Genomic DNA, 17246 nt, shown 5'->3' with positions numbered 1-17246 from the left:
CAGAGAGTTAGGCAGGAATTTAAAAAGGAGGACCTCAAGAGTAGTAATATCTTCAAAGTTTGAGAGAAGATTTGTAGCTCGGGTGCTCATTGTTGTGGTTCTGTTCGCCGAGTTGGGAATTTGTGTTGCAGATGTTTCGTCTCCTGTCTAGGTGGCATCCTCAGTGCTTGGGAGCCTCCTGTGAAGCGCTTCTGTGATGTTTCCTCCGGCATTTATAGTGGTTTACCACTACAAATGCCGGAGGAAAGATCACAGAAGCGCTTCACAGGAGGCTCCCAAGCACTGAGGATGCCACCTAGACAGGGGACGAAACATCTGCAACACAAATTCCCAGCTCGGCGAACAGAACCACAACAGTAGTAATATCTGGATTACTCCCAGTGCTCCAAGCTAGCGAGGGCAGGAATAGGAGAATAGAGCAGACGAATGCACGGCTGAGGAGCTGGTGTATGAGAGGAGGATTCACATTTTTGGATCATTGGAATCTCTTTTGGGGCAGACGTGACCTGTACAAGAAGAACGTTTGCACTTAAATTGGAAGGGGACTAACATACTGGCAGGGAGATTTGCTAGAGCTGCTTGGGAAGATTTAAACTAGTAAGGTGGGGGGGTGGGACCCAGGGAGATAGTGAGGAAAGAGATCAATCTGAGACGGGTACAGTTGAGAACAGAAGCGAGTCAAACAGACAGGGACAAGGTAGGACTAATAAATTAAACTGCTTTTATTTCAACGCAAGGGGCCTACTCAGGGTATGGTTAGGAACGTGGACTGGGATATCATAGCAATTACAGAAACATGGGCCAGGGATGGGCAGGACTGGAGGCCTAATGTTCCAGGATACAAATGCTACAGGAAGGATAGAAAGAGAGGCAAGAGAGGAGGTGGAGTGGCATCTTTTATAAAGGATAGCATTACAGCTGTGCTGAGAGAGGATATTCCCGGAAATACATCCAGGGAAGTTATTTGGGTGGAACTGAGAAATAAGAAAGGGATGATCACCTTATTGGGATTGTGTTATAGACCCCCTAACAGTCAGAGGGAAATTGAGAAACAATATTGAAAGGAGATCTCAACCATCTGTAAGAATAATAGGGTGATTATGGTAGGGGATTTTAACTTTCCGAACGTAGACTGGGACTGCCATAGCGTTAATGGCTTAGATGAAGAGGAATTTGTTACAAGAAGTGTGTACAAGAAAACTTCCTGACGTACCTACTAGAGAAGGTGCAAAACTTGACCTACTCTTGGGAAATAAGGCAGGGCAGGTGACTGAGGTCAGTGGGGGAACACTTTGGGGACAGCGACCATAATTCTATTCGTTTTAAAATAGTGATGGAAAAGGATAGACTAGATCTAAAAGTTGAAATTCTGAATTGGAGAAAGGCCAATTTTGATGGTATTAGGCCAGAACTTTCAAAAGCTGATTGGAGGCAGATGTTCGCAGGTAATGGGAAGCCTTCAGAAATGAGGTAACAAGAATCTAGAGAAAGTATATTCCTGTCAGGGTGAAAGGGAAGGCTGGTAGATATAAGGAATGCTGGATGACTGAAGAAATTGAGGGTTTAGTTAAGAAAAAGGAAGCATATGTCAGGTATAGGCAGGAGAGATCAAGTGAATCCTTAGAAGAGGATAAAGAAAGTAGGAGTATACTTAAGAGGGAAATCAGGAGGGCAAAAAGGGGACATGACATAGTTTCGGCAAATAGAATTAAGGAAAATCCAGAGCTTTTACAAATACATCAAGGACAAAAGGGTAACTAGGGAGAGAATAGTGCCCCTCAAAGATCAGCAAGGTGGCCTTTGTGTGGAGCTGCTGAAAATGGGGGAGACACTAAATGAATATTTTGCATCAGTATTTACTGTGGAAAAGGATATGGAAGATATAGACTGTAGGGAAATAGATGGTGACATCTTGCAAAATGTCCAGATTACAGCGGAGGAAGTGTTGAAATCTTGAAACGGTTAACGGGGGATAAATCCCCAGGACCTGATCAGGTGTACCCGAGAACTCTGTGGAAAGCTAGGGAAGTATTTGCTGGGCTCTTGCTGAGATATTTATATCATCGATAGTCACAGGTGAGGTGCCGGAAGACTGGAGGTTGGCTAACATGGTGCCACTGTTTAAGAAGGGTGGTAAAGACAAGCCAGGGAACTATAGACTGGTGAGCCTGACCTCGGTGGTGGGCAAGTTGTTGGAGGGAATCCTGAGGGACAGGATGTACATGTATTTGGAAAGGCAAGGACTGATTAGGAATAGTCAACATGGTTTTGTGAGTGGGAACTCTTGTCTCACAAACTTGATTGAGATTCCTGAGGAAATAAAGAGGATTGATGAGGGCAGAGCAGTCGATGTGATCTATATGGACTTCAGTAAGGCATTCGACAAGGTTCCCCATGGGAGACAGATTAGCCAGGTTAGATTTCACGGAATACAGGGAGAGCTAGCCATTTGGATAAACAACTGGCTCAACTGTTAAAGACAGAGGGTTGTGGAGGAGGGTTGTTTTTCAGACTGGAGGCCTGTGACCAGTGGAGTGCCACAAGGATTGGTGCTGGGCCCTCTACTTTTTGTCATTTACATAAATGATTTGGATGCGAACATAAGAAGTACAGTTAAGTAAGTTTGCAGATGACACAAAATTGGAGGTGGAGTGGATAAGGAAGACGGTTACCTCAGATTGCAACAGGATCTTGACCAGATGGGCCAATGGGCTGAAAAGTGGCAGTTAGAGTTTAATTCAGATAAATGCGAGGTGCTGCATTTTGGGAAAGCAAATCTTAGCAGGACTTATACACTTAATGGTAAGGTCCTAGGGAGTGTTGCTGAACAAAGAGACCTTGGAGCGCACGTTCATAGCTCCTTGAAAGTGGAGTCGCAGGTAGATAGGATAGTGAAGGCGGCGCTTGGTATGCTTTCCTTTATTGGTCAGAGAATTGAGTACAGGAGTTGGGAGGTCATGTTGCGGCTGTACAGGACATAGGTTAGGCCACTGTTTAAATATTGCGTGCAATTCTGATCTTCCTATCAGAAGGATGCTGCGAAGCTTGAAAGAGTTCAGAAAAGATTTACAAGGATGTTGCCAGGGTTGGAGGATTTGAGCTATAGGGTGAGGCTGAACAGGCTGGGGCTGTTTTCCCTGGAATGTCAGAGGCTGTGGGGTGACCTTATAGAGGTTTAGAAAATTATGAAAGGCATGGATAGGATAAATAGGCAAAGCCTTTTCCCTGGGGTTGGGGAGTCCAGAACTAGAGGGCATAGGTTTAGTGTGAGAGGGGAAAGACATAATAGAGACCTACGGGGCAAGTGTTTCACACAGAGGGTGGTACGTGTATGGAATGAGTTGCCAGAGGAAGTGGGAGGTTGTACAATTGCAACATTTAAAAGGCATTTGGATGGGTATATGAATAGGAAGGGTTTGGAGGGATATGGGCCGGGTGGTGGCAGGTGGGACTAGTTTGGGTTGGGATATCTGGTCAGCATGGACAGGTTGGACTGAAGGGTCTGTTTCCATGCTGTACATCTCTAGGACTCTATGACTTCTGGAGGTCAAAAACATATTAGCAATATTGAGTATGACTGAATGGATTCTGCCTGCAACATCTCTTCAACAAAACAAACATTTAAAACTTACATTTCACATCAAACTTGCTCTTCATACTCATGCTAAAGATGTGCATCCGCAGGTTGGCAGCTGCAGTCACAAAATTCATAGCAGGTGGGTCATCCTGTCAACATGATCAATGAGGGAAACAAGTGACATTGCACATGAAATATGCACGTTCCTTCAGAGTCACAAATATTCAAATACAATATGTACAACAATTTTTCATCCATGTCTTTTATTTAACCTGTACTTTATTTTTACCTATTTAAAAAGTAATCTTGTTTAAGGACTAAAGTCCGGCATCAGCCTGCCCTCCCAAGAAGAAATTAGACCTCCACTGAGCTGCACCTGCTAATTTACCTACTTGGGGAGTACATCTCATTTAATAGGCTGCAGACAAGTAAATGGGCAAGGGGCTTTCAAAAGCAAACACTGAAGTGGGGAGCAATCACAGAGCAAGTACAGACTAAACTCAAAGTACACAAGCCATAGGTCTCACGGTATGTGGCAAGTTATGGGTTCATTACAGTTGAGATGTATACTTCTAGAGCACTTCAAACACTGCTGCCTGATCTAAAACCATGGCATAGGTTAAAAATAAGGGGCCGCCTATTTGAAACAGAGGCAAGGAAACGTTTTTTCTCTCTCAGAAGACTTTAGAATTTCCCTCCTCAAAAGGCATCAGATGCAGAATCTTCAAATATTTCTCAAATAATAGTCAACAGATTTTTGATTCCAAAGGGAAGAGACATTATTGGAAATATACAAGAATGTAGGAATTGAGATTCAGATCAGCCATGATCTTATAGAATGGGGGAGCAAGCTTGAATGGCCGAATGACCTAGTCTTGAACATTGATGTATGTTCATAGCATGCTCAAGATCCACTGACTGGGCTGCATCACAAGCAATGCTGCTCCTTTTTGCTTGGCGTACAGGTTGATGACTCTGAGCTAGTGATTCTGCTTTACAGAGCCTCCATAAGATATTCAAATGTCTCTGGATGCTTTCACGTAGTACCCTTTATCAGTCTGAGATAGCTTGTACCCCACAAACCCAAGTTTTAGGCTAATAATCTCAGTCTGTTAGAAGGAATGTTGTACTAGTGAAGGTGCTGCCTTTCAGTTGATATGTTGAACCCAAGGCCCCACGTCATCGCTGGTGGCTGAAGGAGTTCCTGTCAGACCTTTGTAGAAACCTATAGCTCTCCCTGGTGTCCTGGCATATATTTATTAGTTTAAAAACATCACCAAACAAATATTCAATTATTACTGCACTACTTGTGGTAGGTTGCTGTGTACAAATTAGCTTCCTATATGACAACAATGAAAATATTGCAAATTTCTTTACTCTATAAAGTACTTTGTGATGTTCTCAGGTTAAGAAATGGGCTATACATACATAATTCTTATTTTGGACTGAATTTTAACTCAGGCCCTAATGATTCAACATTCCTTTTAATTAATGTTAATTCCAAAATAATGAAAATAATAACAACATGCTCAGTCTCACCTTGTCCCAGATGAGCTCCCCTCCATCTCCCTTCTCAGCCAGACGGGCTTTGAGGTGATCAACACTCCTTGCAAACAAGTAAGCGTAGCTCTTCACATCCAGGACCTGCTGGTCCTTCAGGCCAACCTGTGAGGCCCCTGCATGCTGCAGTGATGTACTGGTCTCTAAACAAAAACCACAGTAAAAGGATGGCTTATTTAGTCTTCAGTTTAAGGACCACTTTGCAAAGCAGGCCAGTGGGTAAAATCATAGAGAAGTCACTTAATAAAAATGAAGCCAGTCTCAATGTATTAAGCAAATGTATTTAGGACAATTGAGGATAATGTATGGCTTATTAAGCTTCAGTGAGGAAATATTCAGTAAGCAGGTTTCGAGCTGACATGGTTTAAATACGGTGAGGTTTCAGCTGTCATCATTCTGGTACGATGTGATGCTTAGAACAAGGCAAACCTGAGATCACAGCACAAGTGACATCCACATTCCAATGTGGATAAAGAGAACGTGCTGAGATCATAAGCTTCTAAATAGGTTTCCTTTCAGTGATTCTTTGGTATACTGCAACAAGAACCCGCCTGGATTGGTTATTAGTTAGGGGACTCAGTGGAGATCATCCTCCTGGTGAGGATTTTGTTAATATTAAGAAAACTAACAATTTGATTTTTTTCTGCAATCTCTGAATCTGTGTAATTTGATTCATCATTCGGTCAATGGAACATATCCAACTGCTTCTCAGACTCCTCTTTTAGATCTCCAGCATCCTCAGTATTTTGCTTTTAGTTAACTAGGGCATAGGGTTAAGATGAGAAGGGAAAGATTTCAAAGGGATCTAAGGAGCAATGTTTTCAAGCAGAGGATGACGCACATGAAACGAGCTGCTGCCAGAGGAAGTGGTGCAGGCTGGTACAACTACAATGTTTAAAAGGCATCTGGAGAGTTTAGAGGTATATGGGCCAAATGTTGGCAAATGGGACTAGTTTAATTTAGGATTGGGTGGCACGGTGGCTGTGGTTAGCACTGCTGCCTCACAGCCTCCCACGACTGTCTGTGGAGTTTGCACATTCTCAGTGTCTGCGTGGTTTCCTCTGGGTACTCCAGTTTCCTCCCTCAATCAAAGATGTGCGGGTTAGGTAAATTGGCCATGCTAAATTGCCCATAGTGTTCAGGAAAGTGTAGGTTAGGTGTATTATGTAAATAAAGGGCAGGGGAATGGATCTGGGTGGTCACTCTCCAGAGGGTCGGTGTGGACTTGTTGAGCCAAAGGACTTGTTTCCACACTGTTGGGAATCGAATTCTAAAAGGAAATCCAGTGGGCATGGTCGAGTTTGACTGAAGGGTCTGTTTCCACGTTGTACAGCTCTATGACTCTTTCAATAATTATATACCTTTTGGCAGTGACTGAAACTTTCTAATGAATATATTACCCTGCCATGTATCTTTAATCAAGATGCTGAACAGCATTTATTTTTAAGACAGTCCCATGTCCCCAGTGCTATCTGAAGAATACTGGATGCAGTGAACAATACTGAATATACATCAGGCATTGCTCACAGTTAACTTGAGACTTGTTCCTATTAGAAATAGCCTGCTTCTCTCTGTGCTGGTCCAATCACAATTTTAAATCCTTGCTGTCATACTCTTCCAATAACTACATGCTTTCACAGAAAAACTGGATATTCTCCCCCCAGTTTCCTTCATAATTGAATTTGCTCATACAAGGCAACGTCCAAACAAACCTTTCCACAGCAACCATATCCTGCTGTAGCGTGCAGCCCAACATTGTCTGCAGGGGCCCAACATTTTCTGGTTTTATATAGCCTGTTGTTACTCTGCTAAAACATAGAACGCCAATGACTTTCTATTTAAAAAAAAGTGGCTGTTATCTCTAGCTGCTGCCTTTGAAGGTAAGTGAATGAGTGTGTTTGGCTAGAGGGCTCACTGGGGCTGACCAGAGATGAATATCCCAAACTCAACAACTGTCCCTGCCCACCACCACAAAATCCTGCCACAAAACAGGCAAGGAGAGAAGGAAATCCCACCCTGAAAGGCAACCCACTTCCAGTCACATTTCCATGTGATTTCTACTGAATACAGCTCAAAGTGTGCCCGTTCAAAAACTAACCAAGGGCAGTGTGAATCAAACCCAATCCTATAGCTGGATCACTGTGGAACTCACTGCGTGTGGTCGAGACAGAAGCTCTCAGCTCACTCAAAAAGGATTCGGAAAAGCACTTGAGCTAACATAACGGATATCAATTCAGACCAAGAGCCAAAAACAAAAGCAGATAGGCAGGATAGCTCTCAATTTGAGCCACCACACAATGGGCTAAAAGGTCCCTTTCTGAACTGTAAACTTTCAAGGCACCCTCCCAGAGATGTGGATATGCAAAGAATTCTCTCCACTTTTCCATGCCTCATGATAGAACAGCATTTACTGCTGAGGCTCTTACATGAGGGAAAAGCATAGAGATGGACTTGGCATGGAAGTATACTCCAAAACAGAATCAATGCTTTCAAGATATGAAGAGGTAAAGCGAGAAAAACACAGTTAAAGTCAAACCTTGATCCAAGTGAAGCCTTACCAAATTTTTCAATTTCAGCCCAGTCTAACGGTACCGGTGCTTTCCGCCTGCGCCATAGTTGGTCCATTGTGAGCAAGTACTTGATATCATCCCTGAAAAGCTAAGAAAACAGTGTAAAAATCTTCATGATTTCAAGGTACTGACAGATCAAAACAGCCAACATCTGTTGTTCTAAACTTCCAACAGTAAGATTCTATTTTGTTGATGGTTTATTGCTTGGGTGATACTGACTCTCAAATTGTTAGTGGTTCAAGAATAACTCCAGGTCACTGCTGAGTTCACTGATCTTACCTTTAGCAGCAGTGGAGCACTACATCTGATCTGATTGTGCTGGCACAATACAGTGGGGGCAGCACTCACCTCTGACTCAGAAACTGGTGAATTCAAGTCCAAGTCCAGCGTCTTGAACATGTATAATTCAGGCCAATGCTTCTGGTTCTAGTGCTGACAGAGTACCAGAGGTGTTGTCTTTAAAATGTAAAATTAAACAGATGAGGATCCCTTTGTCCTCTCAGGTGGATATAAAAGGACCAAGGTCAATATTCAAACACAGCAGGGGAGTCTTCTCCTTGTTAACATTTATCAGTGAAAACTAAAACTGGTTAATCTTGCCATACACAAAGTAGCTTCCAGGCTTTCTACTTTACAACAGTGACTATACATTGTCATGTGCTTTAGAATGTCCAGCGATTGTGAAAGGCACTACCAAATTTAAGCCTTTCTTTATTGTATCAACACAGTTGGCTGTTATCTATGATTCTATACAAACTGTGTGACTGTGATCTTCATATACCTGCAGAGATTAGGAGCAGGCTGATTTGTACACTCCCCATCAAGGGCTGCTGTAACAACCTGGCAAGACCAAATTTGTTCCCCTGCCCAAAGTGTACTTGATTCAACTTGACATTCTTAGTCATTTAGATAGTTGTTAATGTTGTTGAGGATCTGGAGTCACATGTAGGCCAGATAAGATTGTAGCAGATTTCCTGCAACTGATGACAAATTCAGTATTTCTCAAATATTTTCACTTGAAACTTACAGCCCACTGTACGGAAAACCTGGCAGCCACATTCTGATGTCATTAGCCCAGCACACTGAACCACTGGTGACCATAATCACTCCATAGTAAAACCTTCAAATCATTCTGCAGATCCCATCAAAAATGTTTACTGGAGTACTGCTAGACATTGATTGTTACGATTATCAACAATATCATTACTGTTGTATCATGTGACTGACTAGACTGAGAAAAGTAAACTAGGTTGACTGCAACTTCTCTCCACCCAACAAACCTTATTCTTTGGATTATTAGAAATTTACATGTTGTAGTAACAGATGCATTGACAGCTCAAAGAATTACAGAATCTAATTTCCTTCTCATTTTGAGCACCCCTTTTAAAACCACTAGCCTGGTGGCTCAGTCAGGATCATAATACATGTTCAATAAAACGGTGGCATAGGATTTGGAGCAGAAGAGAGATCTCTGGGATTCCAATAAGGAAATTAACTAATAGCCAAACATGGCTTTGGAACAGTTAATTATTCCCATACTGCTAATTATTTAGAATTGCCTTGAAAGCTGTAATGGGTTCTGAGGCACAAACTTTCTTCTCTCAGACTATACGGTTACCACCAACATTAAAATGCAGTGCATCCTCTACATCTGCTCCTGACTGTTCACTGACCAACAATAGGCTGAAGACGACTTGTTTCGGTACCTTGTTGAATATCTTAACTGGGTCGTACCCAGTAGATCTGGCCCAGTCCTTTGTAGAAACACGTTTGATGCCACCGTCCTCATTGGAAGCTCCTGCCCTTGCTGCTGCGTCCGACAGTTCCCCTACCAACAAGCAATTTGGAAATATACTTAAGACACATAAAATCATGAGGAAACCAGAGGAGTAAACTACAGTCCCCTCAAGTCTCTTCCAACAGCCACTGTTACGAAAATCCATTTACAGGCATCTTTGGCAAAGCCAGCATTTCTTGCTCAGCCCAAAGGTCCTTGCAAAAATGACAGTGAGCCTCTGTAATGCATACAACTGAATGGCTTTTAGGCCATTTCAAAAGGCAATTAAGATTCAAACATATTGCTGTGGATCTGGAGTCATGTATTGGTCAGACAAGAATGACAAATTTCCTTCCCTGCAGGATATTAGTAAACAAGATGGTCTTATACAACGATTCAGTAGTTTCATGGTTACCATTACTAATCTCAGCTTTTATTTCCAGATTAATTTTAGCTTTGCTAGAAACAGAACATTTTGTTGGAGCTTTACGTCTTGTATTTATGATTTATAATAATCCAGAGTGTGCAAACAATCACGCTTACAATCAATTTAGAATCATCATTTGGGCTTACAGCATGGCACTTAGTGTATTAGAAACTACATATATTAACATAACAATACCATGCTCAGACAAAAAGAACCACAATAACTGCACCTGATTCAACTCAACAAAATAGATGACAGCCATCATCTAGTCAATGTCATGTCCAGTCCGAGTGAACTAATTGTAGAGGCCAGATCCCATCACTAAGTCATCCTTTATTTACTTGTGCACTGGTTGTAACGAGCCAGCTCAGGGTCCCCTACAGAGGTGATTCCAAATCTCCTGGCTTAAAAAACAACAAATATTTTCCCTAAACAAGGAGAGGGGAAGACAAAGAAACTCTCTACCTCAGTACCAGTAGGAACACACTGACTGTAGCACCAGCCAGCTCAGAGTCAATCCTCTAAACCGAGGACTCTCAATCTCCTGGTTATTTTTGTCAGCTAGTGCTTCCTGATTGGCCCAGGTTAACAACCCAATGAAGAACCTCAGTCAACAAGGTCCACTTGGTTCCAATCACTAGCACCTACCTGCCTGGTTTAAAGTTAAACAAACTTGATAGTTAATTGCTAGTCTAATTGGTACATTCTCCATGGCAACATTTCTAGCAGCTAAAAACCATGTGGTAGCTAATCAATACTCTCTCATAGGATATGTGGTGTTTGATCTTTACACTGGTATTATTGCTATTTGTTCTGATGAGTGCAAGATAAAACGCTTCAACAAAAATACTTATTTCAATTAAATAAATTAACATTTCTAGTTGCTGTTATGGGATTTGAGTTCACATTTCTGGATCACTTTGTCACTGTACTCCTGTATGTTCAGTTAGTTGGACAGCTGGTTTACAATGCAAATCAACATCAACTGTGGGGGTTCACTTCTTGTACTGATTCAGCTATGATAAAGGATTCTCCTCCTCAACCTCTCTCCTCACCTGAGGTTAAACCAATGCCAATAGTCCCCAATGAGACAGCAATCCTATCACGTGGTAAGACTATAGCGACTTTAGATAAGACCACTTTTGGTAAGACTATGTCAGAACATCTATTTCAATTTCCCATCCAATCCCACCACCTCGCGATTCCAGAAGCTTCTCAAAATATATCTCAGGTTTGAATACACCAATGAAGGGATGCCACAGTTGTTCAGTGGTTAGGACTGTTGTTTCACAGTGCCAGGGACTCGGGTTTAATTCCACCCTCAGGTGACTGCTTGTGTGGAGTTTGCACAGTCTTTCTGTGTTGGCCTGGGTTTCCTCCAGATACTCCAGTTTTCTCCCACAGTCCAAAGATGTGCAGGTCAGGTGGATTAGCCATGTTAAAAAATTGCCATGCAGTGTCCAGGGATATGCAGGCTAGATGGGTTAGCCATAGTAAATGCAGATTTCTTATCTTGATCTCAACTGACAGCCATTAGTTTGAGACCCCTAAATCTAGATTCTCCAGCACTTATTCTATCGAACTACCGAAGAATTTTGAGATTTTCAATGAAACCTCTCATTCTTCTAATCATCATCAAACACAAGGTATTACACATAATCTGATAAAAAAAGGATCTTATCTCCAATGCTGATGAATAATAATTCTGCCTCAGGTCTTGAATCAAAACAGGCCAGTCTGTGGTTGAACACTAAAGGGACTATCCAGAATCTGTCAGAAGTTTCTGTTTTGCCAACTGTGTCTATGCTGAGTCTTTGCAAGAGTTCATCAATGAGTCCTTCTCCTCTCATTAACATTGAATCTGCTTCTCCTACTCTTCCAGGCACTGTATTCCAAACCATTATTAATGCCTTTCTTATAAACCTGCTCATAATAAACACATTCACTTTTCCTGCTTGATGGAGTAACAATTCTAACTTCAGTCTCTGCAGTTAATTGAAGTCTCTCATCACTACTATCATGCTTCAAAACAGTGGGTATTTTAATACTTTTCAGTTTAGCAGGTCGATATATAGTTAAACAGTTGGCATGATTTCACACCCAAAGCAGTCTACTGTCGAGACAGTAAACCGCACAAGGCTTCAGCATGACAGTTCCTCTGAATTACTCCTAATCTCAGTTCAGCAACAAATAATAAGGAAAGAGTGAACACACGGACAGAATCACAATAGCTCAGGTCATTCACCCAGTGTGCCTGTCAGATCTGAAGACCACAAGTTCTTGTCCCAGACACTAAAGGCCTATTTGATACCAGCAGCTAATGTGCGACAATCATGCTGTAGGCTGGGGATTTATGGCAGATGGGAAAGAATGGATTGTAGGGGGAAAAAAGTCAAGTTTCTTGTGCTGGATCCCCATCTGGTGACCCCACTGGAAGTTCCAAGAGTGCCTGAGTGAACAGTGACAGCTGTGCACGTGAGAACAGTTGTGCACGTGAGAACAGCTGTGACCTCAGCTGGGACGGCTCTGATGGAGGAACAGACAACAAGCTACATAAAAATGAATAACAGTCAGAAGTTAATATTTTAGGGATTTGTGGAACAGTACATGTGATTCAATAAGAAAACCAAAGTGGGACGGCCTGAAGAGCAGAAACCTAAACTTTTAATTAAACAATCTACCAACTGGTCCAACTGCAAATAAAAGTAAACTGGAGAAATCTAGAAACAAAATCAGAAGACACAGAATTCAGAATACACAGGCCAATTAGCCAACTGCACAATGCCAATGTTTAGGTTCTGTGCAAGCCCCTCCCATCCTTTTTTACCTTGCTTTCATAAAGTATCTATCCTATTTCTCTCTCCCTATTGATTTTAACTTGTTTCTTCTTAAAAGCAGTAATAATAGTCACTTCAATCAAGTTCCACATTCTCATCACCCTGCTGAAGAAGTTTCTTCTGAATTCTTTTTGAGATTTACTAATAATCATCTAATATTTATGAACCTTAATTCTGGACTCACTCATGTTAATTCCACTCATTGATCTGTTTTTAAAGATCTGTTATAGATTATACATCAGCCAACTCTTTGAGACGAAAAGAGCCTCAGCCTAATCAGTCTTTCAAGCAAGGAGAGAAATTGCAAGAGGTTCATATGCTTTGATAATAACTTTGGAAAGTAAAATAAATGAATGTAATTGCCTGTGACTGATCTTTACAAGTTACGTACAGGGGTTAGTTCCCTGCTGGGATCATATTCCAACAAAACGTCAGAATTATTTGCCATCTTTGTATCAGAATCATTACACAATTCTGCCAATCATTAGAAAGTATGATTTGCTGTTCACTAGACTATCAGACAACATCCCTTTACACTCATTTACTAAGTGTAAAATCAAGTGAACTTTCCCTGGGTTCACTCTTGTACTTACAGGCTGCCTCTGGGTCAGCTGTATCAGGCGATACTTCCTGGTCGGCATCTTCCTCTCCAAACAACTGGCTACAGACAGAAAAAAACACAAGCAGTCTGGATATTATCGAATGCGGCAGATGCATTCTTACAGAGCAATCTGTGTCTTTGCTATGCACAACGCCAATGGGCAAATCAACTCCCATTAAGATTACCAAACAGAACATTTAAATGTAAACTGGAAGCTAAAAAAAAAATCAAGGAGCTGGGGCAAGAGGAGAAGGTACAGTGGTAGAGAGGAGCAAGAAATCAAAGACACATATGCTTAATGGACCAAAGAAGAAAAACAGATGAAATCCCATTTAGTCAAGTCCCTTCCCTATCAGAAAGATTCATTGGCTCATATGTCTTATGGCCCCACTGAAATGCAACGGTGTGGGCTTGGGTGGGTGTCACAGCAGCATAGCAGCCAGTTGCTACCTTTGAGATCACAACTCCACAACATCAGCTCATGCCCCCACTTGAGGTCCTGACCCTCACTTTTGGAAATTATCTAAAAGATGCACTGTAGCAATTTACCAAGGCTCCATTGAGAGCACATCTGAAGTCTGTGACACCTATCACCTAAAAAGACAAGGGCAGCAGATACAACCATCTGCAAGCACTCCAGTGCCACACAGAAATATAACACCATTCCCTCACTGACGCTGGGTCACAACCCTGGAACTTCAATCCTAACAGCACTGAGCATATACATACACTATATGGATTGCAGCAGTTCAAGTAAACAGATCACTACCACCTTTGTCAAGGGAAAACAGGGATGGACAATAGATCTGGCCTAGCCAGCATTGCCCACATCCTAGAAATAAATAAAAAAAGAAAAGTGTGCGCTCAGCCCAGTCCAGAAATTACTGAACTCTTCACAACTTGTCATGAGATCTGAACTTAAATCTCTGGTTTCTAGATTAAGAGTAGTGTATTGCCAGGACTAGGATCATGTCATCATATAAGAGATGTGAAAGTGGGTCCAAAGTACCTCTACTTATAACAATGCCTCATAAAACAATTCCATAGTATTGAAAGAAACTAATCGGCCATTCCAAGGCCATGGAATTATTATGATGCAGATTATTCAGCCCATTATGGCCATGTTGACTGTAGCGCAATCTAACTCTATCTCCAAGGCACAAGATGCCTAAGTAAAAATAGCCCGATGCAAACACATTAATAACTTTTGGGCAGCACGGTGGCCCAGTGGTTAGCACTGCTGCCTCAGGCGCCGGGGACCGGGTTCAATTCCCACTTCAGGCAACTGTCTATGTGGAGTTTGCACATTCTCCCTGTCTGCGTTGGATTCCTCAGAGTGCTCCGGTTTCCTCCCACAATCCAAAGATGCCCAGATCAGGTGAATTGGCCATGCTAAATTGTCCGTAGTGTGAGGTGCAATATTCAGGGTTAAATATAGAATAGGGAAATGGGTCTTGTTGGGTTAGTCTTCAGAGGGTCGGTGCAGACTTGTTAGGCCAAAGGGCGTGTTTCCATACTGTAGGGAATCTAATCTAAAAAAGTAAGCATTTCAATAACAATTCATACCTCACTTTTACAGTAATATTCCAAGGCACCAAGTTGCAATATAACATTAACATTTGACGCTAAGTCACATAGGCAGTACGAGTGTGGATGGTTACGAGTTTGGATAATGACATGGGTGTTAAGGGATATATTAGTGAAAGAGAGAGAGGTTGAGAGAGAAAGGGATTTAGAGAGGAAATTTCAAACCTTAGGCCTTTGGCCACTGCAAGCATGGTTAAAAAGTGATAAAAAAAACTAAAGGAGCAAATGATAGGCAAACAAGGATGTGAATTTCAAAATTGATGCTTTGCTTGACTGGCAGTCGAAGTAGATCAGTGAGGGCAGGGACCTTGGGTGAACAGCATTTGATGTAAGTAAGGAAGCAGACTGCAGACATTTGGATGACCTCAAATGGAGGGTAGAATGTGGGAGGGTGGACAGAAGTGATTAGAACAGTCAAGTTTATAGATAGCAAAGGCGGAGATGAGTTTTTCAATAGTAAATGAGTCAAGTAAGTGGAGAAGTTAAGCAATGCCATGAAGTAGAAATGGCCAGACTTAGTGGGTGCAGACAGTTTGCCAAAAGCTCATCTTGGGGCTCAAACAGGATACCAAGGTCATGCCAAGGACACCAACCATCTGGTTCAGTCCCAGACAGGTACCAGGAAATGGAATGATGCAAGTAGCTAAGGAACACAGTTTGTGTCAGATTCCAAAAAAAGGCTTCAGTCTTCTGAATAATTAATCAGAGGAATTTTTACTTATCTAGTTCTGGGGATCAGATAAGGGAGTCAAAAAACTTAGCAACAGTGGAGGAGCTAAGAGAGACGGCTACAGGTGGTAATGCAAAAAAACAATGTATTTTCTGATCATGTCACTGAGGGATACCTGTAGATGGGAAATATAAGAGGTCAAGGAAAGATACTTGGGAAAACATCAGAACGAACAGTGAAGGAGTAGAAAATGAAGGCATTGCAGAGGATTCTCTGGTAACAGTTCAATTAAGAAAAAATAGAATCAGGTATCAGCATTCCTGCCCACATTATGATGGTGGAGACTTGTCAAGGAGAGAACTTAACTTTGTCACAATCGAAGTGATATCATTTGTGACAGGTAAGTACAAAGTTGCTACTGTGGCACAGGAGGAAACCTGATTAGACACACACATGGACACATGCATTCACAAACACACAGACTAGCACACATTTCTCTGAAATAACAGGAAATGCTGGAAACACCCATAGATCATACAGAAGCTGTGGAGAAAGAATGAGAGTCAATGTTTTAGGTTAATGGCTTTTCATCAAAACTGCTCCTTACTTGAAAAGGTACTTCGCCCATACAATACAATGGATTGGCTCTGAAGGAGTGTTTCGGATTGTGCAACCTGGAAATGTTTTCTGTGTTGGTTTGGGCTGGCATTCGTAGCATTCTGTAACTCCCTGCAAAAAGACAATGTGACTATCAGCAGCATCAGGACAGGTGCCAGTCTCTCATTGAAACTGCCTCCAGTGTTATTTGTGAAAAAAAACAGCATGCAGACAGGTGACAGCATTCACAACAGGAGATCTTGTATGATCCTTGGAGAGATTAGCATTAACTTGGAGGCTAGCTGTGACTTGGCAAGACATTAGGTTCAGATGTTTTATGCTTTTTCAGATTTGAGTTAACTTATCTTAAAGGTTGAATAATAGGGAACTAGAAATAGCCTGGACTTGGAACAATGAGAACATAAATAAGTCCTGATGGTAAGGGCCCTGCAGTATTGAGAGACATCTGCTCAAAAGTTGTTAACGCATACAATTACAAGGAGGGTTTCAAACTCAACAATTACAGCCACCACCTTCCAATACTCAGTGGGATTTCACGTGAATAATGCTGAGTCAATACACAACAGCACAGGCAGCCGGGGTCCATGGCAGCTGCACCCAAGTGAGACTCAGCACCTCCTGGCAGGTTCACAAACTGTCAAGTTACTCTTATGAAAAGAACCAGTAATTGGAGAATAAATATTTTCAATACCTTTTTGATAACAGTGACTTGACCGAGGTATCCTGCAGTCCCACTCTCTATAAGAGGAATGTCAGCAGCTAAACACATTCTATTCACATGGTTACGTGCAGCTGATAAAAACAGAGTAAACAGAAGGAACATCAGATTTATGACTCTTTGATTTGATCACAAAGCATTCGTACTGCTCAGTCAAGCAACTGAATATGTACATAATCTCAATAAAATATACTCATTCAAAAGATATCAAGCTTTTATTTATTCTGAGAGAATATACCAGAAATAGACTGGGAGACATTAACTATCTTGAATTAGAGGAGGAAGAATACTGAACTGTTCCACC

At 41.8% G+C, this 17246-nt stretch overlaps 1 protein-coding gene across 2 annotated transcripts in view; it reads right to left on the bottom strand.

Moving 5' to 3' along the window:
• uba2 (ubiquitin-like modifier activating enzyme 2) overlaps positions 1 to 17246 on the bottom strand; it is a 46860-nt gene that overhangs the window by 16425 nt on the left and 13189 nt on the right. For both annotated transcript variants that reach the window (XR_011964227.1, XM_072595802.1), the window contains exons 5-11: positions 16916 to 17016; positions 16214 to 16335; positions 13342 to 13409; positions 9414 to 9535; positions 7696 to 7795; positions 5117 to 5280; positions 3633 to 3726 (exon numbers count right to left, since the gene is read on the bottom strand). Coding sequence is in view for 1 of the 2 variants with exons in the window: in XM_072595802.1 (XP_072451903.1) it covers positions 3633 to 3726; positions 5117 to 5280; positions 7696 to 7795; positions 9414 to 9535; positions 13342 to 13409; positions 16214 to 16335; positions 16916 to 17016 (771 nt within the window). In the remaining variant the exon portion in view is untranslated. The remainder of the gene's footprint in view (positions 1 to 3632; positions 3727 to 5116; positions 5281 to 7695; positions 7796 to 9413; positions 9536 to 13341; positions 13410 to 16213; positions 16336 to 16915; positions 17017 to 17246) is intronic.

Source organism: Chiloscyllium punctatum, chromosome 26 (genome assembly GCF_047496795.1).
Source record: "Chiloscyllium punctatum isolate Juve2018m chromosome 26, sChiPun1.3, whole genome shotgun sequence".
NCBI classification, from domain to species: Eukaryota; Metazoa; Chordata; class Chondrichthyes; order Orectolobiformes; family Hemiscylliidae; genus Chiloscyllium; species Chiloscyllium punctatum.
This window is presented reverse-complemented; position numbering and strand designations above follow the sequence as displayed.